The 21,273-nt window shown below is 41.6% G+C and overlaps 1 protein-coding gene across 1 annotated transcript in view; it reads right to left on the bottom strand.

Moving 5' to 3' along the window:
- The window catches only part of ints7 (integrator complex subunit 7), an 82,445-nt gene that overhangs the window by 48,794 nt on the left and 12,378 nt on the right, over window positions 1-21,273 (bottom strand). The window contains exons 2-8 of the mRNA XM_069931347.1: window positions 20,897-21,026; window positions 20,643-20,789; window positions 18,388-18,525; window positions 18,068-18,114; window positions 12,640-12,839; window positions 10,827-10,949; window positions 3,712-3,829 (exon numbers count right to left, since the gene is read on the bottom strand). Coding sequence (XP_069787448.1) covers window positions 3,712-3,829; window positions 10,827-10,949; window positions 12,640-12,839; window positions 18,068-18,114; window positions 18,388-18,525; window positions 20,643-20,789; window positions 20,897-21,026 — 903 coding nt within the window. The remainder of the gene's footprint in view (window positions 1-3,711; window positions 3,830-10,826; window positions 10,950-12,639; window positions 12,840-18,067; window positions 18,115-18,387; window positions 18,526-20,642; window positions 20,790-20,896; window positions 21,027-21,273) is intronic.

The raw sequence follows: 21,273 nt of genomic DNA, 5'->3' as shown, positions 1-21,273 counted from the left end.
GTCACTTGCATCCCAGAAACAAATTAATTGAGTTTAATCAAATGTGGTATGGTTACATTGCAAAGTAAATGACCAGCTTAGATTCTCTTTTATCAATGTACCGCTGAACTGAAATCTGGATAAAATTTGAGACTAGTGTTTAAGAACATAAAAAATAGGAGCAGGCCATTTGACCCATCAACCTGCTCTGCCATTCAATAAGATCATGGCAGATCTTCATTTTCCTTATTTCCCTACTATGCAAAAATCTATCCAATATTGTCTTAAATATGTTTACTGAGGTAGCCTCCACTGCTTCCATGGACAGCAAATTAATGGATTCACCACTCTCTGGAAAAAGCAGTTCCTTCTTATATCCATCCTAAATCCACTATTCCTGAATTTTGAGGCGATGTCCCCTGGTTCTCATCTCATCTACTAATGGAAAAAACTTACCTATCTCTATCTTACTTTTTCTTTCATAATTTATACATTTCTATAAGATCCCTTTCATTTTACTGAATTCCAGTGAGCACAGTCCCAGACAATTCAATCTCTCATAGGCTAACCCCCTTAACTCTGGAATCAGTCCAGTGAATCTCCTCTGCACTGCCTTCAAAGTCAGTATATTTTACCTCAAGAAAGGAGACCAGATTTCAGATTTATTGTAAAAGTACGTACATGACATCACATACAACCCTGAGATCCTTTTTCCTGTGGGCGCAGCAGAATTGGTAGTGCAAAAAAATAAACGGTACACAGTGTAAAATATGTAAACAAACAAAAAATTGTAGTAAAAGATAATGAATGTACACAAACACACTGAGCAATACTGAGAGAATAAAAATAAAATCAATAAAGTGCACAAGAGTCCTTAAATGAGTCTCTGATTGATTCTAATGGTGGAGGGGTAGCAGCTGTTCCTGATCCTGGTGGTGCGAGTCTTGTGGCACCTGTACCTCTTTCTTGATGGTAGCAGTGAGAACAGAGCACGTGCTGGGTGATGATTGCTGCTGCTCACCGACGGCAGTTTTCTCTGTAGATGTACTCAATCGTGGGGCGGGTTTTGCCTGTGATGTCCTGGGCTGTGACCACTACCTTTTTTCAGGGTTTTACGCTCAGAGGTATTGGTGTTCCCACATCAGACTGTGATGCAGCCAGTCAGCACACTTTCCAGGGTTTCTGGTGTCATACCAAACCTCAGCAAACTCCTGAGGAAGTAGAGGTGTTGATATGCTTTCTTCACAATGCTATTGGTGTGTTGGGTCCAGGTAAGATCTACCGAGATAGTGACTCCCAAGAACTTAAATGTGCTCACCCTCTCCACCTCCCCCAATGATCACTGGATTGCATACCTCTGGCTTTCTTTTCTTGAAGTCAACAATTAGCTCCTTAGTTTTGGTGACATTGTGGGCAAGGTTGTTATTGGTGCACCATTCAGCCAAGTTTTCAATTTCCATCCTGTATGCTGATTCATCATCTTCCTTTATACAACCCACTACCAAGGCATCGTCAGCAAATTTGTAGATGGTGCTACTGTTGGACTGAGCCATTCAGTCATAGGTGTAAAGTGAGTGGAGCAGGAGGCTATGCATGAAGATTCCCCCTCATGTTCCCCCTATTTTTTTCTCCTTTCAACCTGAACCCATGTCCTTTGGTTTGTATCTTACCTAATTTAGTGGAAAGTGCCTACTCCATCTATACCCATCATAATCTTGTCAAATTTCCCCTCATTTTTCTATGCTCCAGTGGATAAAGTCCTGACCAGTTTAACCTTTCCCTCAGTTCCTCACATCCCAGCAACATCCAAGTAAATCTTTTCTGCACTCTAGCAATTTTATTGATAGCCTTCCTGTATTTGGGTGACCAAAACTCCATACTATACTCCAAATTTGGTCTCACCAATATCTTACAAAGCTTTATCATAACATCCCAACTCCTATGCTCAACACTTTGATTGATGAAGGCAATGTGCCCAAAGCTTTATTTATGACCTCTTCTAGCTGTGATTCCACTTTCAGGAATGATGTATCTTTATTCCCAAATCCCTCTGTTCTGCCGCACTCCTCAGCTCTCAACCATTTATTGTGTATGTTCCAGTCAATATGTGGAACGTTACAATCACTTACTATCACCCATATAGCCTCAGTAGACAAGCTCTCACGACTGTCTGAGAGCAGCTATATTTTCCCTGACAAGCAATGAAACTTCTACTCCGTTAATCTTTCCCACTCTATAAGAACAACAGAACCCCGGAACATTGAGCTGCCACTCCTGCCCTTCTTGCAACTAAGTTTCACTGATGGCCACAAAGTCCATGTGCTAATCCATGCTCTATGCTCGTCTGCCTTTCGTACAACACTCCTTGCATTGAAATAGGTGCTCTCGAGAATATTATTTCCACTATGCACAACCCTTTGATTTCCGTCTTTATATAGTCTTAACGTTTTTTTCTTCCTCCACACCAGCATCTTCTCTACCACTCTGGTTCACATCCTCCTGCAAATCTAGTTCAAACCCCCAGAACATCACTGGCAAACCTTCCCTCAAGGATATTAGTCCCCATCCATTTCATCCTGATGGTGCAGGTCCCAGTTTCTGTGGAAGAGAGCCCAATGATCCAGAAATTGGAATCCCTCCTGCACCGTCTCTTTAGTCACGTGTCAAGCTGATTATCCTCCTGTTTTCAACTTTACAATTATGAGGCATGGGTAGCAAATCCTGAGATAACAACCCTGGATGTCCTGTCCTTCAACTTCACATCTAACTCACTAGACTCTTTGCAGGACCTCATTATGCTTCCTAATCATGTCATTGGTCCTTACATGGACCACAACACCTGGATGCACACTCTCCCTCTTGAGAATGCCATGCACTTGATCTGAGATATCCTGGACTTTGGCACCTAGGAGGTAACATACCATCTGGGATTCTTGATCTCTTCCAAACAACCTCTTATCTGTTGCTCTCGCCTTCAAATCCCCTATCACTACAGCTCACCTCTTCTCTTCCCTCCCTCTCTTAGCCACAAGGCCAGACTCTGTGCCAGAGACTTGACTGCCATGGCTTGTCTGTGGTAAGTTGTCCTTCTCAACAGTATCCAAAATGGTACACATGTTCTTGAGGAGAACAGCCACAGAAATACCCTGCAATGTCTGCCTGTTCCCTTTTCCTCTCCTGACTGTCACCCAGCTACCTACCTCCTAGGCATGATTGTGTCCCTGTAACTCCGCTATCACCCCTTCAGCCTGCCAAATGATCCAGAGTTCATCCACATCCAATTCCCTAACATGGTTTGTAAGGAGCTTCAGTTGGATACACTTCTCACATGAGATCCTGCATCCAGCAATTCATTCAATAATCAAATTACCCGAGGATCAAAACTTACTTTCTGATACTATAATAAGATATTTTCACAGGAATACGAGACTTTGTTTTAAAGCTACTGATTAAGAGCCCCATTAGCATAAAGGAGAACATCGAGAAACCTTCCATCACAAATCTTACCTGTACTTGTTTTCTGTATTTAACAGTATAGTTTCTGTCATGTGCAAGTTTGTTTTCCTGCACTTGCCAGTGTAAAGTGCTGTGACTGATAGTTTCTAACAGGTGGTCCATAAATAGATTTACAATGACACATGAAGCCCATTCTTTGTTTCAGACTTTACAGCATTCTTATACATAGATAAACAACATCACACAGTTGGTTAAATTAATGAAAAATTAATTTACCTTGTGAATTATAGAAGTATTGCTTCATTGCTATTGTTCCAGATAACGTGGACAAAACTGAAAGTGTGCCCAATTTCAAACTGTCATATGGGCTCTGAAGGGCACATTCACACAGTGACTTAATAGGGAAAAGAAAAACATGTTATAATTATGTTCTCAGGAACACAAGCTTTTAACACAACTAGATATCATAATGAGAGCTAAACAGATAATCTTTTTAAAGAGGCAAGACCAGATGTAGCATCAGCTCCCAAAGTTTCCTTTGCCTTCAAGTAGTGAGATTACATATAGAATCAAGATGACAGAAAAAGATCACTCGGGCTTTTTCCAGGTCATAGAAAGGGCATTGCACAGGAAACTTTAAATCCTTTAAACCATAACCATTGACCACTTTTTATCTACTGTGACAGATTATGTTATATTTTATATTGAATATAGATATGTTTTAAAGGAGATAAATTGTAGCAGGTTTTTTTAGTTAGGTCACGCACAAATACAAACACTTCAAAATAGATCTCATTTAAAATGCCAGAGCCCTGCTCAAGCCAGACAGGTGCCTTTGCAAAAACTTTGAAGAATGCCTATAAGGTCTTCACAAGTGCTGTGGAGTAATGGATTATTTTTTTGGAAAGCAGCAGATGAATGAACTCAGAAGATTGGGTCCAATGCTGCAGTCTGATTGCAATTTGCTGTTCTAAGAGGGTCATGTGGTTTTCTCTGTGAGAGAGAGAGAGAGAGAGAGAGAGAGAGAGAGAGAAAAAGAGAGAGAGAGAGAGGGAGAGAGAGAGAGGGAAAGAGAGAGAGAGAGAGAGAATTCAGTTCTACAGTTCAGCAGTAGCAGCTGGGACTGGAACATGACAAGCTGGCAAGCTTGTGGAAAAACCCATTTTGAACATAGGTTGTGAGTTCTTAGTTCAACCTGTTCAAAATTCCTCGTGGTCCATATAAGAAGAGATGGCTGGCTGTATAATGTTTCACTTGAAATAAAGGAAACAGAAAAGGAACTCTGTGGTGACCTGAAAGAAAGAGGTTATCAACTGGAAAACTGATGGTGCAAGTTTCTATGGCAAGACACTGACATGGCCGATAGGAAGGAATCAGTTGTGGGTGTCCAAAGAACAACAAATCTCTCTCTGAAAACTTGGTGGGGGGGATGTGCTCATTATGACACTGGCAGTGTTTGCATAGCGGTTATCACAAAGCTGTTACAGCGCCAGGACCGGGGTTCAAATTTAAAGGACACTGGTGTGGAGATGAATCGGGTTGCGCCAAAGGCTTGAGCGAAACGCTGGCATGGTGGTGAGTCAAGTTGTCAGCACGGGGAAGGAGCACCGTGCATCTGACCAGCACACTTGCGTGGAAGTGAGTTGGATTGCACTGAGGGTCTGATTGGGACACCAGGATGAAGAGCCAGTCAATGCTGCTCGCCAATGAGGCAACACTCCCAAATTGTCTCCCTATCTCTACCTAGTAAGAGTCTATATCTTAATTAGAATTATCTTAGTAAGGCTTTATCTGTAAACTTGGGGGAGTGGGGTTAATTATGACAACTGCACAGTTAGCAACGCTGTTACAGCACCAGCAACTGGGTTTTTCAATAAAATTTTGTAAGTTACAGGAATTACTTGATTAAAGTGAACTTTATAACACTTTACATTTTGTACTCTTTTGTCTTTTAAACAGTGTATTCTTAATCCAGTTATATTAGTTTTAGGCATGGTAAAAATGAGTATCGGTCAACTAGAAAATATGCATTTCTGGCACCTGTAATCCCTGAAAATGCCAGATAATGGGGATTTTACTGTATTATTGAAAAAGGTACTGTAGGGCATCTACACCTGCTCCTGAACGAACACACACAACCAGACGGGTTGAGTTCAATGAGCAGACTAGTTTATTGCAGGCTGCTGGGCTGTACTTGTACTCCCAGCCCGGACCTGGCTGAGAACCGTGCTGGAGGCCGCTGACATCACCTGGGCGTCACGTGGTCCCCCAGTGCAGGCTTCTGAGCCCCGTGCTGGGAGGAAGGGAACACCCCCGACGGCACCATTTTGGCCGGCTGCCCCGCCGAGTGGCTTACAAGCGAGGCTGGTTCGCCTGCAACCAGCGCCAATGTCTTTTTTCACCAGGCGGCCTCGCTTCTTGGACTGGGCTACAACCACAGGCTCAGTGGGATCGAGGTGCACTGGCTTCAGCTTGTCCATGGTAAACGGCTCCCGCCTGCCGCCAATGTCCAGAGTGAACGAGGAGCTGGAACGCTGTACAACCCTGTACGGCCCCTCATACGGTCGCTGCAGAGGTGCCGCGGTCGGGCCCTGCCAAACGAAAACGTACTCCGTGGAAAGCAGTTTGCCGGGAACTTCAGACGGGCGGGTGTCATGCCTGGGCAGAGGTGGGGGTTCGAACAAGTCCAAGCGTGCCCTGAGTTGAGGAAGTAGTTCATGCGGCAACTGCTGGGGATTGTGAGGTGTGTTGATGAACTCACCAGGTAGTGCCAGCGACGCACCGTAGACTAGCTCATACCAGTGAGGCAGGCCATGGGGTGGCGGTGCAGACGTTCGACCAGTCCATTGGCCTACGGGAGGTAGGACGTGGTGCGGTCTAGCTGGATCCTCAACCTGTTGGCGAGCTGTGCCCAGAATGCAGATGTGAACTGCGCGCCCCAATCGCTGGTGAAGTGACCCGGGACGCCGAACAGGGTGACCCAACCATGCAATAGTGCTCGGGAGAAGGAGTCAGTGGAGGCGTCTGGCATCGGGATCACCTCAGGCCAGCGAGTGGTGCGGTCCACCATCGTAAAGAGGTAACAATTGCCCCGGGAAATGGGTAAAGGCCCAACGATGTCCATGTGAATGTGGCTGAACCGTTCCCGGACGTGCTCGAACTCCAGTACGGGCACCCTGGTGTGCCTGTGCACCTTGGACGTCTGGCAATGGGTGAATGTTCTGGCCTAGCCCGCGATCTGCTTCTGCAGCCCATGCCATATGAACCATTCTGCCACCATCCAGACCATGGACCTGATGGACAGATGTGAAAGGTTGTGGATGTGATGGAAGATGTGCCTGCGCCACTGCTGGAAAACCACTGGTCGTGGGGTGCACATGGAGACTTTGCACAGGATGGAGCCTTCGCCGCTCAGAGTCAGGAGGTCTCGGAACCACAGGCCCGTGATGGCGGTTTTGATAGACCTCAACTCCTCATCAGACTTTTGGTCCCGGTCGATGTCGAGGGCGGGCATCAGCGCGCAGATGGCCAGTCGAGAGAGTGCATCGGCAACCACATTGTCCTTCCCCGCCTTGTGCCAAATGTCGGTAGTAAACTCCAATGCGAAAGAGAGGTGACGCTGCTAGCGGGCCGACAAGGGATCCTTTGCTATCGCGAGCGCCTGGGTGAGGGGCTTGTGGTCGGTAAAGATGGCAAAAGTCCTCCCTTCCAAAAAATTGTGGAAATGCCGCACCGCCAGGTACATGCACAGTAACTTGCAGTTGAAGGCACTATACTAGCTTTCCGGCGGGCGGAGCAAACGGCTGAAGAATGCCAGCGGCTTCAAATGTCCATTCAACTGCTGCTCCAGGATGGCACAGAGAGTGCCATATGCAGGTCGGTGTGCAGGTGGGTGAGCATGGTGGCCTTCGCGAGGGTGTCCTTAGTGGCCTCAAATGTGGTGCAGGCTTCTGCGTTCCAAGCGAGCATTTGGTGCTTGGCTGCGATGAGGGCAAATTGCGGTTGCATGATGCGCACAGCTCCCGGGATGAAGCAGTTGTAAAAGTTGACCATACACGTGAACTCCTGCAGCCCCTTGAGGCTGTCCGGGCGTGGGAACTCCCTGATAGCAGTTACCTTCGCGGCGGCGGGCATGGCTCCTTCGGTTGTGATGGTATGGCCCAGGAACTGCATGGACTCTTTCCCAAACTGGCACTTGGCTGGGTTGATGGCAAGGCCGAAATCGGCCAGCTGGGAGAAAAGGGCGCATAGGTGGGCCTTTTGTTGCGCCTGGTCCTTGCTGGCAACGAGGATGTTGTCCAAATAAATAAAGACGAAATCCAAGTCCCTGACCACAGAGTCCATGAGGCGCTGGAAGGTCTGAGCGGCATTCTTCAGCCCGAACAGCAATTCTAACAAGCCAAATGGGGTGATGATGGCCATCTTGGTCATGTCCTCAGGGTGCACCGGGATCTGGTGATCCGTGCACCAGGTCAACCTTGGAGAAAACCCTCGCACCGTGCAGGTTGGCTGTAAAGTCTTGGATGTGAGGGATGGGGTAATGGTAAGGAACTGTTGCCTTGTTGCCTTGATAGTCTCCGCAGGGACGCCAGCCACCAAAGGCTTTCGGGACCAGGTGGAGCGGCGAGGCCCACGGGCTGTCAGACTGCAAAATGATCCCCAGTTCCAACAGGTGCGAAAACTCCTCCTTCGCCACCTGGAGCTTGTTAGGCGGGAGCCGGCGTGCCTTGGCGTGAACCGGTTGGCCCTGGGTGGGGTTGTGGTGGAACACCCTGTGGCGCGGCGAGGCAGCGGAGAACTGTGGCTTGAGGAGTGTCGAGAACTCATCCAGGATTCACTGGAACTCATCTCTGGGCATGTTGATCATGGCCATCTGTGGTTGCTCCAAGCGAGAGGTGTCGAGGCGAACAGCCTGGAAGTACGAGCGTCCACCAGGCACCTACCTCGAATGTCCACCAGAAGCATGTGTGCAAGGAGGAAGTCTGCACCCAGGATGCAGTCGGGAGGGACGAGATGGTGAACCTTCATGCGAAATTTCATTGGCTGATTTGGAAGTGGACTGTCTTGTCTCCATTCATCCGGATTTCTGTTGAGTTGGCCACACGGAGGGGAGGTCCATGAGGTCAGTTCTTGGACTTGACGGCCGTGACCGGGATAATGCTGATCTGGGCTCCAGTGTCAATGAGGAACTACTGGCCGCTGACCGAGTCCCACGGATAGAGGAGGCTGTGTCCTTGTCCAGCCGCCGCAGCCATTAACAGCGGCCGGCCTGGTCGTTTCCCTGGCTACTTCAGAGCCTTGGCTCCCCAGTGCTGGTGGTAGAAGCAGAGGCCTGGGGCAAATGCTGTGGCCTTGGTTATACTCTTGGGGGCCCCTACAGGGGCTGGATGCTCTACCGCAGCACTTGGGGTGGGCTTGGCATGCTCGTGCCCGTGCCTCGTGACCTGCTGGACCGCTGAGCCCTCCGGGAATCGTGCGAGCCATAGCCTTCTGGGCGACCTTTCTCAGGTCAGTGAAGCTCTCCTGGACCAGCAGCGGCCAGATATCCCCGGGCACATGGTCGAGGAAAAGGCACTCAAAGAGTGGGAAGTTCGTATGATCACCCATGAGCACGAACATCTCGTTCATCAGCTCCATCAGGGACTATTTTTAAGATTGTAGAAATAGGGTGAATCAACAAAGAGGATATTTAATGATATAGACAAGGATTGGAAAGTACGAGAATGAAAAGAGTAAAGCATTCTTGGATGGAAAGAATATGGTTTTCTTTCCTTAAAGCATACTTTTTATTGTTCAATGAAAGAGAAAGGGCTTTTGTTCAATTGCTGCAGCCTTTGTGGTTACAGAGGGTGCCAAAAAATGAGGTCATGAGAGGTACTGTATAAATCTTCAAAGAGGGCAGTTAAATTTAATAAAGCTATAATGAAAAAATAAACACGACTTTGATTTTCGAGGGATAAAGCATGAAAGAAAGAAAACTCGGTTGAATTATAATAGAACTACTAGGAATTAACACTGTGTAATTTTGAGCTCCTCATCCTTATCTTTAGAAATGCTGGAAAAGATGGAAGAACTATTAAAATTGTATTACAGAAATGAAATTTAAGTAATGTTGATATAGTGGAAGAGCAGGAAATCCTCTCAATAGAATAGAATAGGGATCTGTACGAAAAGGAAGATTTAAGTGTTTTTTCAAAATAATTAGTGCTTTCAATAAAGAAAGGTAGAAAGAAACTCTTCTTATTGGGAAAATAATAATAATGATTAATAAAATAACCAGAAGGCATAGATTTAGAAATGAAAACAGCAAAAGATCCAGAATGAAATTGAGAGAAAAAAAAGCTAATTTTACAGCAGGTTATGACCTTGAGTTCATGATTTGAAATGACGGTGGAAGAAAATTTAAACAATTGCTTCTAAAAAAAATTATTATAAAGTGCAAGGTCATGGAGAAAGCCCAATTGTGTAAGAGACATAAACATGACATACAAACAGTACGGTATCAAACTCTTTCAGCCCATGAGCCCATGTTGCACAATTAAACCAATTGACCTACAGTCCCGGTACATTTTGAATAGTGGGAGGAAATCGGAGTGCTTGGAGGAAACCCTTGCAGACATGGGGAGTATGTACAAACTCCTTACAGACAGTGCCGGATTCCAACCCCAGTTACTGGTACTGTATCAATGTTGTACTAACTGCGACATTAACTGTGTTGTAAAAAGTCTGCAATGGCACATTTTCTTCTTTAGTAGTCCTTTAGGTTGAAAGAAGAACTCTATTTTGTGGCTTTTGAGGTGATGGATGAGGACAATGTGAGAACCAGAGACACTCCGACAGATAGGACAAGAAGTGCCTGTTGAGGGGGATGAGTAGGGTAGTTGGTAAGTGGTGAACATCCTTTGTGTGACGCATCATTAATCTGACCACATGGAAGCAAAATACATTTTAGGGAGTTAATGTCACACCAAGAAGTCAAATTGGTCAATATAAAATGGCTTAAAATAAGCTTTAAATCAATAGAGATTACACAAGTAGCATATTTAAGATACATCCAGGAGGGAAATGAGAAATCATAATCCATTATTTCCATGCCACACTGATATGAGTCTCCAAAGCTGGTTCTCAATAGCACTGTTTCATACCAACACTTATCTTGCTGTACATAGACTGAAAATGTTCAAGAGAACACAGATACCAAAATGAAGTTTACAGCAACTTACAAAAACTCACACTAAATGTAACATCATTTCAAAACCATAAATAAAAAGACCAATTGGCCAGGAGGTGGGCTCAGGTATGCTTAGGACAGTTAACAAATTGTTCATGCACTCATGAAAGCACCATGCTAAATTAATTCAGTTCAACATTTTCCTAAAAATTAAAGTTACCTGAATGTTATCTCTGCTCCACATGTGTGGCGTTTTATTAGCTAACAATTTTAGGTCTTGAATTGAAAGCCTCTTTACAGCTTTTCGAGGGTCTTCTTTCAAATACTGTAGCAAAAGCTGAATCTTTTCCAACAAGGTTGATCAGAGAAGAAAAACAAATTAGTTAGTCTCCAATTTGATAAACCTGTAATACTACACCACTATTAAATTAATAAAAAGAAATTCTAAGGGAAATCACTGCTTACAATAAAATTATCAAAATACTTTAAAACAGTATATGCTGGAAACTTAGATGAAGCAGTGTTTGAGATTTAAAAAACCTCGTCATATCAGATCAATTACCTTTCACAAGGGATTAAACACCTTTAAATTTCATGCAGTTTTATTCATAATATTAGGACATAATCTTTCCCTTTTTTAATATTTTATTTATAATTTTAAAATCATATGACATTCATTATAACATATTGATACAAACATAATATAATTGAATAAAATCCCCCCAACCTCCCTCATCCTCCAAACTACCACCCTCTCTCCTCCCCTACCCACCAACAAAGAAAGAAGAAAGACAATAATCAACTTTTTAGCTGCGGAGACCGAGACATCCACCAGAGCAGACCAGGTCAATATTTTTCTATAAAGTTTTTAAATATGGGCTCCATACTTTTACAAAAAAAAATGATATTTATCCCTCAAATTATAGGTTATCTTTTTCTGGAGGAATACAGGATTTCATTTCAGTATCCCAAAAATTAGATCAGATTTCCAAATAATAGCCAGACATTTTTTTAGAAACAGCCAAATGTAAAAATTCAATTTGGTACATAGACAAACATAAAAATTCAATTTGGTACATAGACAATCTGCTTTAGAATTATTGCTCACTAACGAAGAAACAAATAAATTTATTTCTGAGATGTATAAGCTATTACAAAATAAAATGCTTAAGTTGAATGTTCATAAATCGAAATGAAATGAGAACTTGATTTTAATAGAAAGATAGATGAAAATGTTTGGAGAAACTTATGTAAGGATAGTATGATTAAGGTTATAAATGTAAGATATAGATTAGTACAAAATAATTTTTTACATCAATTGTATTTAACTCCTCAGAAATTAAGGACATTTTAATTAATTTCTTCAGATTTATGTTTTAGATGTGGACAAGAAATAGGCACTTCGTTCGATTTGGACTTGTTCTAAGGTTAAGGATTTTTAGATACAAGTCAAATTGTTTTTGGAGTGAGTATTAAAAGTAAGTTCACTGTTTGATTATCAAGGGATATTAAGTCAATTGCTTTACAACAAAGCTTTCTCAATTTCGTGCTGTGCCCTTCAAATCTTCAAATTTGAATTCTAGTTATTAAATCATTATTTGCTTCAATTTTAGTAGTGACAGAAAGGTCCAATACATTTTCTATAAAGTTACTCAATACTTTTATAAGCAAACTCCATGCATTTTACAGCAAGAGGCCTATATTCAATGCCATAAATGTGAATAATTCATGTGACATCTGCACTGCTCATTAAATAACCTTGGAAAATTATGAAAGTTTAAAGAAGGACATAACAAAAGGATTGATTTTATGTTAAACAGTGATTGTTACCACTCCTATATATGCAGTGCAGATAGCTGCACAGATAAATTTTATATGGACAGAAATATCAGGTTTTCTGCTGGTGATTACCCATCATTAAATTTGCTGAGAATTGCACAGAGTATTTACTGAATTTCAATAGCAAAATGAGCTGTAGTGTTAATTTTCTAGTAGATACAAGTCTTTTGATAGTTATTGCCAATAACTCTTACCTGCTTTGGAATATCAACCAGTGATGATGCTGCCAGTTGTGTAAAAGTATGCAAGGTGACAACTACCATCTTGGTGGAAGGGTATAGTGCCACAAGTTGCTGAAGGAGAACACGGGTTCCAGAGGCAAGGGTAGCATCATGGTGCATGTGCTGCAGAATTGGGATCAGCTTCAACTTCAGATCCACAGGTGTTGCCAATCCTGGAAAACAAGGCTTTAAAATTTAATAATTCTTTCCTTCTTTGAGTCCCCCTCAAAGCCAACAACTGCAATAAACTTTGATCAAAGAGCACAGGAGTAAAGACAAATGTTGGGAGGCAGTATTTATAGGATGCCAGAAGCTTTAAAAAAAACATCACTTGCTGAATGAGGTCAATTTGAGCAATAATCTGGATAAGAAAAGGATTTCTTCCTCATCCTTCATAGCAATGACACTGTCATCTACATCAATGCACTCTTGATCTTCAAACATTTGAATTGCAATCCAAGAATAAATTTTAAATGCAACAAAATAAAAACAAAGACCTTAATATACACCACACTTGACAAATACAGTCCTTTCCCCAGGGCACAATATTGTTGATATTGCAGAAAACTGGATTTACAATTTCCATACTAAATAAACTTACATGGGCTCTGCCAATACAAGGTGCTCATCCCCCAAAGGGATTTTTTGTTTCGAAGATCAAGACAATGCAAATAATAATGAAAATGTATTTCAAAACACAATATATAGCCAGAATAAACCCTTCATTAAGACCCTGGCTGATTTTGTAACATAACACTTTTTCTATCGAATCCCATCAAAAGCCACCAATCTCAATGACTGAGCATTCAAATCATCTGATTGTAGAAATTTCTTCTCACCAATCCAAAATAGATTATCTGCATTCTGATACAGATGCCAGGTTGTAGATTGAAAACTGCTCTAGAAAAATCAAACTTTTTCTTCCCATTCACATACCACCTTAAGTAATCCCTTACTAATCACAGAGCATCTATGGCATAGAGATTACTAAAGGTGGTGTGTGAATGGAAAGAAAAAGTTTGAAAAGCACTGAGTTTGAGGAAACAACTTTCCTTTAGCCAGTACCGGTAATCCCTTTGGCATGGGTGGCTTTGTAAGGGATTACATAAAGTGGTACATAAACTGAGGACCTCCTCAGCCAGCTCCCCACCATGACTACCAGCCCCCCACATCTCCATCGGGCACACAGAACTCAAAACAGTCAACCAGTTTACCTACCTCGGCTGCACCATTTCATCTGATGCAAGGATCGACAAAGAGATAGACAACAGACTCGCCAAGGCAAATAGCACCTTTGGAAGACTACACAAAAGAGTCGGGAAAAACAACCACCTGAAGAAACACACAAAGATCAGCGTGTACAGAGCCGTTGTCATACCCACGCTCCTGTTCGGCTCCGAATCATGGGTCCTCTACCGGCATCACCTACGGCTCCTAGAACGCTGTCTCCGCTCCATCCTCAACATTCATTGGAATGACTTCATCACCAACATCGAAGTACTCGAGCTGGCAGAGTCCACAACCATCGAATCCATGCTGCTGAAGACCCAACTGCACTGGGTGGGTCACGTCTCCAGAATGGAGGACCATCGCCTTTCCAAGATCGTGTTATATGGCGAGCTCTCCACTGGCCACCAAGACAGAGGTGCACCAAAGAGGTAAAAGGACTGCTTAAAGAAATCTCTTGGTGCCTGCCACATTGACCACCGCCAGTGGGCTGATATCGCCTCCAACTGTGCATCTTGGCACCTCACAGTTCGGCGGGCAGCAACCTCCTTTGAAGAAGACCGCAGAGCCCACCTCACTGACAAAAGACAAAGGAGGAAAAACCCAACCCCAACCAACCAATTTTCCCTTGCAACCGCTGCAACCGTGTCTGCTTGTCCCGCATCGGACTTGTCAGTCACCAACGAGCCTGCAGCAGACGTGAACATATCCCTCCATAAATCTTCGTCCGCGAAGCCAAGCCAAAGAAGATATAGGTGGAAAGAAAATGTTTGAAAACCACCATTTTTGTAGTACCTAATTGACACATTATGTGCACAGTTTCAAAACTCAAAAGGAATTGAGCCAATGACAATTTTTTCAAGCAAAATATTTCAGTTACTATTGGGTAGAGCAGTGGTTTTTAACCTTTATCTTTCCACTCACATACCACCTTAAGTAATCTCTTACTAATCACAGAGCATCTATGGCATAAAGATTATTAAAGGTGGTATGTGAGTGGAAAGAAAAAGTTTGAAAAGCACTGAGTTTGAAGAAACAACTTTCCTTTAGCCAGACTTGTCAAGCCTGTTTAAGATAAAAGTTACACAATGAGATCTTCTTTCATACTTTTAAGTACTGAGGAATACAGGCCTAGACCATTCACTCCCTCCTCAAGTCCAAAACTCCTAAACCAACTTCACTGCAATTTCTCTGTGGTAACAACTACACATTACTCCAGGTGTTGTGTTACATGGGCTTTTCCAATACTCTCTCAATATGAGGAATGAATGGTTGGAATTCAGTTTGGAAGATTAAGGCTGTACAAATAATTCAAAAGTTTCCAGAAAAATAATTGTTGGAGTAGGCCATTCATCAATATGACATCTTTACCCCTGCATTCAAATCCCTGTGTTAGAAAAGTCTTTTTCGACTCTAGCTGCACCAGCAGCATATTGGGAGAATTATTGAATAGAGAGTCTTTGACTCCATGTTTTAGACACGGAATAAATACCAGAGTGTTCTTTTAAGTGGAGAGGGAAGATGCGGGGAGAGGGATGGAATCCAGAAATCCAACCCAGAGAACTAATCTGGCAAAGATATGGGCTAAAATTTGATCTGCACAATAGCTCTGCAAGCAGATGATAAGCAAGAAATTTGAACACTATTAACGGTTTAATACTAAAACATGTCCAAAGTGTGATATGGAATAGCCCATGCCTGTTCCATGCAAACTCCACTCTCATTTTAGCAGAGATCAAGATTCAGGCTACAAAGCTATAATACATTTAACATTGGGTTGTCAGATTACACAATGAATCAACAAAGGAATTAATGCTTGTGTGGTTGACATTAAGTACACAATTCATAGAGATAGACTATTCCCCATCATTCAATCTTAACCAAACATAAGAGACATCAAGTATTTTGGCTATTATTTGCAATTCTCTGAACCCAAGGCCAACTCTCCAGAATACGCTTTGCTAACATTTGCAGTGGATGAAGGTGTTGCCGACATTCACTTGGCAACCTGCTTTAGTAAATCAGTAGATAGTACAGATCCAGCTTCAGTGTGTGATTGGTGGAAATGATAAATGGGACAGATGTTTTGGATGGTGATGATTTTCAGTTGTTACTTATAGTTCTTTAATCATATTCCCAACTTGATACCAGAGGAATCAAGATGGCACAGATATTTAACAAATATTAAAATCCATAGTTTCACTTTTCTGGTTTTTCAAAGAACAAAACTTTGTTCTTTATGTGCAAATTTCTGGCCACTGTATTATCCAAAAGAACACAGACATTAAAGGACCCTGAAATTGTGCTCAGTGCTCAGCCAAATACAATTTCTGAAAACATGTTTAAACAAAATATGGATTGATAGCTGAAATGTCACATTTCAGGTGGAACGATAGAAACTGTAGAAAACTACAGCACAAAAATCAGGACATTTTGGCCCACTAGTCCCGATGACCTGCACCCATTCCATAACCCTCCAGACCTCTCCCATCCATGTATGTATCCAATTAATTCTTAAAATTTAAGAGTGAGCTTGCATTTACCATGTCAGATGTCAGCTCATTCCACTCTGAAGAAGTTTCTCCTAAACCTTTCACCCTAAAGCAATGTCCTCTCATATTTATCTCTCCTCATCTAAGTGAAAAGATCCTACTCGCATTTACTCTATCAATGCCCCTCATAATTTTGTAAACCTCTATTAAATCTCCCCTCATTCTTCTACACTAACGTATAATGTCCTAACCTGTTTAATTTTCCCTGTAACTCAACTCCTGAAGACCCATCAACATCATATTTAATCTTCTCTGCACTCTTTTGATCTTACTGATATCCTTCCTGTAGATTGGCGACCAGAACTGCACACAATATTCCAAATTTGGCCTCACCAATGTCATATCCAACCTCACCATAACATCCCAACTCCTGTACTCAATGTTTCTATTTTTGAAGGCCAAGATGCTAAAAGCTTTCTTTACAACCCTGTCTACCTGTGACGCCACTCTCAGAGAATTATGTATCTGTATTCCCAGATCCCTTTGTTCCTCCACACTCCTCAGTGCCCCACTATTAACTATGCATGTCCTACCTTGGTTTGTCCTTCCAAAATGTGTTGATGAGCATCTGCATCAATTTATTTTTGATTGATAAACTGAAGGATTTTATGCTATTCAAAATAGACAATGCTTACAAAACTTTGCAAATCAGAAGCTTTGAAAAAAGAAATTTGATGATTCAAACCTTGTCATTCTGCAGAAACTATCTATTTGAATTGTGTATTCATTATGCATAATCCCTCAAATTCACATTTGAAGCATTAAGGCTATGTTCTTAATTGCTTGTCTTTTTTTTTGTACAAATGTAAATCTTCTTGCGTAATTATTAATCAAACAGCTCAGGAAAGTGTTTCATTATGTTGACATTGCTTCAATTCCTGAAAATTTAATTCACATAAAATTAAAACAGGGCAAATTAAATAGAGCAAATCAACCCAAGATATTCATATCAAATGTTCAGATGAACAGGTTGCTGCCAATCAAAAAAAAAAATCTTTTTTCATTTGTTTTATGGAAACAATGGTCTGAACAACCTTGCTGGTAAAGCAAAAATAAATATGTACATATGGGCAAATCTAATTATAATCATGGACACCAAAATGAGTCTACACCACATACCATGAAGCTAATGAAGTGTTTGTTTATTCATTATTTTATCAATAAAAACCATCCACTTGGTTCAGTATATATTTTTTTTAAATTAAAAAAACATTTTCAAGTACAAACTTTGCTAAAGTAACATGACATTGAAAATTCCAATAATTTATGTGTTAACCAGCTGCAGAATTCCCAAACATATAACCAATATTTAGAAAAAGATCGAAAATAATATTCCAAAGGCCCTTCCCTAGTACTGGATTCCTTGCAAGTGAAAATGGCACAAATTGTTCTTACATGTTTGGAATCAAGGGCTCCTTATATCACATTTATAACTTCTGTACCTTTAGAATGTGCTGAAGATCAAATGTTGATATGTCTGAACTCACATATGATTGGCTTTGACAAAGGTAAAGAGGTGCATTGAAACAAAATCATATACATCAAATTTCAGATTTCAATAAATTGGAGAGAAAACACAATGAAAGACAAAACGTACTCTGTAAAATTACTTGTAATCTTACCTTCAATCATTTCACCAATTTTGTTACAAATTCCTGTAGCAAAATCCCTATTGAGAAGGACATATGCAAACAATCATAATCATTTCAAAGTTGGAAACAAATTTCTGAAATTAGAGAAAATAAGTTACTCAGAATTTGAACATTGAAAAAAAAAAAAATCCCTATGCATTTTCTCTTGTGCATGCAAGAATTACAGTCAATTTTGTTGAAAATGATAATTAACCATGTTTGGTTAACCACCTAACCATCTCAAGCTAACAAAGAGATGGCAACGTCGTGGCTACTGCAAATGCCATACCGAAGCTCAATATTGTACTCACTTGGATTGTGCAGAAAAATGAGCAGCAGCAAATATCGCAGCTTCTACTTCAATATTATCATGTGAATCTAAACTTTGTCGAATACTGTGATGAGCATTTTTTCTGTCAGGAATAATAGAAGCCATACTTCCCAGCATTCTGCAAAAGAAAGCAATCTCATTGATTACTTTTTTCACTAACGAGGCAAATAACAATTTACAAAATTCAATGCTTGTGCAAAAATAAATATCAGCCATATCATACATCGAGAAACCGAGAATTTATTATAGGAATTGCACTTAATTAAACCAGATTGTGCTTGGAAAACCCAAGTCACGTCTACCGTATATACTCATGTAATGGTAGGGTATTTTCAACCAATTTTTTAGGCCAAATTTTTTGTGGGGGGGGTGGTTGTTCTACCTTTTACACAGGTTATACTTTTGAATGTATTGGATGACCGGGTGGTAAGTCTGAACTCAGAGCGTCAGGAGCCCAGATGGGAAGGAAAGGGTGTTGTCAGGGTCAGGGGTACTCTGGTGGGCGGCCGTAGCCTAGGAGAGAATCTGTGGCATCGGGAGTTATTGTGGGCAGACAGCCAGGGCAAGGGTCTGTTATTGGGAGCTCTGGCGAGTGTGCAGGCAGCAGGGGCGAGAATCCATGGTCGGGTGCTCGGATGGGTGGGATAGGTCTTGGCCTTGGGTCGAGATTCTAAATTGGAGATAGGCCAATTTTGAGCAAATAAGAAATGGATTGGGATGATGTTTTCAGGCAAGGATGTGCGAGATAAGTGGAGGTCAAGATCAAAGACAAGGTTAGATGGCATTGGATTTAGAGAAACATTGGGGATCTGGTTCAGAAGGAGAGAGAGGTGTATAACAGATATAGGCAACATGGAGAAAATGAGGTACTTGTGGAGTATAGAAAATGCAAGAAAAACCCCAGGAAAAAAATAAGGAAGCCTTAAAAGAAGACATGAAGTTGCTTTGGCAGACAATGTGAAGGAAAATCCAAAGGGTTTTCAACAGGTATATTGAGAGCAAAAGGATAGTATGGACAAAATTGGTCCTCTTGAAGATCAGAGTTGTCTTTGTAGGAAGCTAAAAGAGATGGGAGAAGTAATAAATGGTTAGTTTTCATCATTAATCACTTGGGAAAATGGCACATAATTGTGGGTTGCAAGGAAAACAAGCAGTGAGGTCTTGGAACATATACAGATTAAAGAGGAGGAAGTTCTTGCTGCCTTAAAGCAAATAAGGGTGGATAAATCCCCAGGGCCTGACAACATATTCCCAAAGACCTTGAAGGAGGCTAATGTAAAAATTGCAGGGGCTCTGGCAGAAATATTTAAAATGTCCTTAGCCACAGGTATGGTGCCAGAGGATTGAAGGCTCGGCCACATTGTTCCATTGTTTAAAAAAGACTCCAAAAGCAAGCCTGGCGATTATAGGCTGGTGAGCTCAATGTCAGTAGTAGGTAAATTATTGGAAGGTGTCCTAAGAGATCAAACGTACAATTATTTGGATTGCTAGGGACTGATTAGGGATGGCTTTGTGCATGGTACGTTGTGTTTAACCAACCTTGAGTTTTTCAGGGAGGTTACCAGGAAAGTTGATGAAGGAAGGCTATAGATGCTGTCTACTTAGACTTTAGTAAGGCCTTTGATAAGGTCCCATATACGAGTTAGTCAGGAAGGTTCAAACTCTAGGTGAAGAGTGTGGTGAAGTAGTGAATGTGGTGAAGTAGTGAATTGGATTCAACAATGGCTGGACGGGAGAAGCTAGAGAGTGGATGATTGCTCCTCAGATTGAAGGCCTGTAACTAGTAGCGTATCAATGATCTGGATGATAATGTAGTAAATTGGATCAGCAAGTTTGCAGATGACACTAAGATTGGAGGAGTTGCGGACAGCGAGGAAGGTTTTCAAAGCTTGCAGAGGGAGCTGGACCCGCTGGAAAATGGGCTGAAAAAATGGCTTTAACAATCAATTTTTATTCTGTTTTATGCCAATGTTTTCTTTAAATTAGTGATTGTTAGTAGGAGTTTCTGGAATTCAGTTGATTTAGCTATTACTTGGAAATCTACTGATGAATACATCATGTATCTCTTGAAAAATAACAAGCTCAGCAGGAATATAAATGATTACGTCATTGTGATTAATAATGTGGTTAATTCAGATCTTATTTTAGTTTGACGGGCTTATTTTGACTAATGATACACAAATTCATAACAAATGCAGGTGCTTGAAGACACAACTTCACTGAAATTCTGCCTACCTGAGAGTGATGGCTCTGGCCACTGGATCATTGCTATGGATAACAGAGAAGACCCTTTTCACAAACTCGTCAACATTTAAGATTTTCTCCAAGTGCTTTTCACTCTGCTGAGTCACTTTCAGTACACACAATCTCAAAAAGTTGTTTCTAAAAATGAAATGTAGCCAAGTTAATCAAACTCCTTCTCCCATCACAAATTAAAAGGTCAAGGTTATGTGCTCAGTACTATCCTTTTAAGCAAATGCAACACCTACCCAACTCTAAAGATGTCTGCAAGCTTCAAAAAAGCAGAATTTATGAGAATTGGGAATGGGTACTTCTGGAACAATCGAGGAAAACGAACAACGGCTTCACACTGCTCACCAAGTTTTCCTGATCGCAGACCTAAAGAGAAAGGATACAAAACATTACATTGCAATATAATTTCTCTGCCTCTCATTTTAAGTTTAAAGTAAGGGTGGACTCAAAACATTTGTGTGGCATTGTTCAACATTATACTTCTGGATCCCCAACAGTGGCACTGCAGGTAGTGTTTCAGTTAGTGAACCAGGTTCAATCCTGACCACAACCGAAATAAACTTGAATATCCATCAAAGACACCCACTGTTCCATCCATCCCACGACTGCGCTT

Source organism: Narcine bancroftii, chromosome 4 (genome assembly GCF_036971445.1).
Source record: "Narcine bancroftii isolate sNarBan1 chromosome 4, sNarBan1.hap1, whole genome shotgun sequence".
NCBI classification, from domain to species: domain Eukaryota; kingdom Metazoa; phylum Chordata; class Chondrichthyes; order Torpediniformes; family Narcinidae; genus Narcine; species Narcine bancroftii.
Note: the sequence above shows the minus strand (reverse complement) of the source record. Positions and strands in the feature narration are given on the sequence as shown.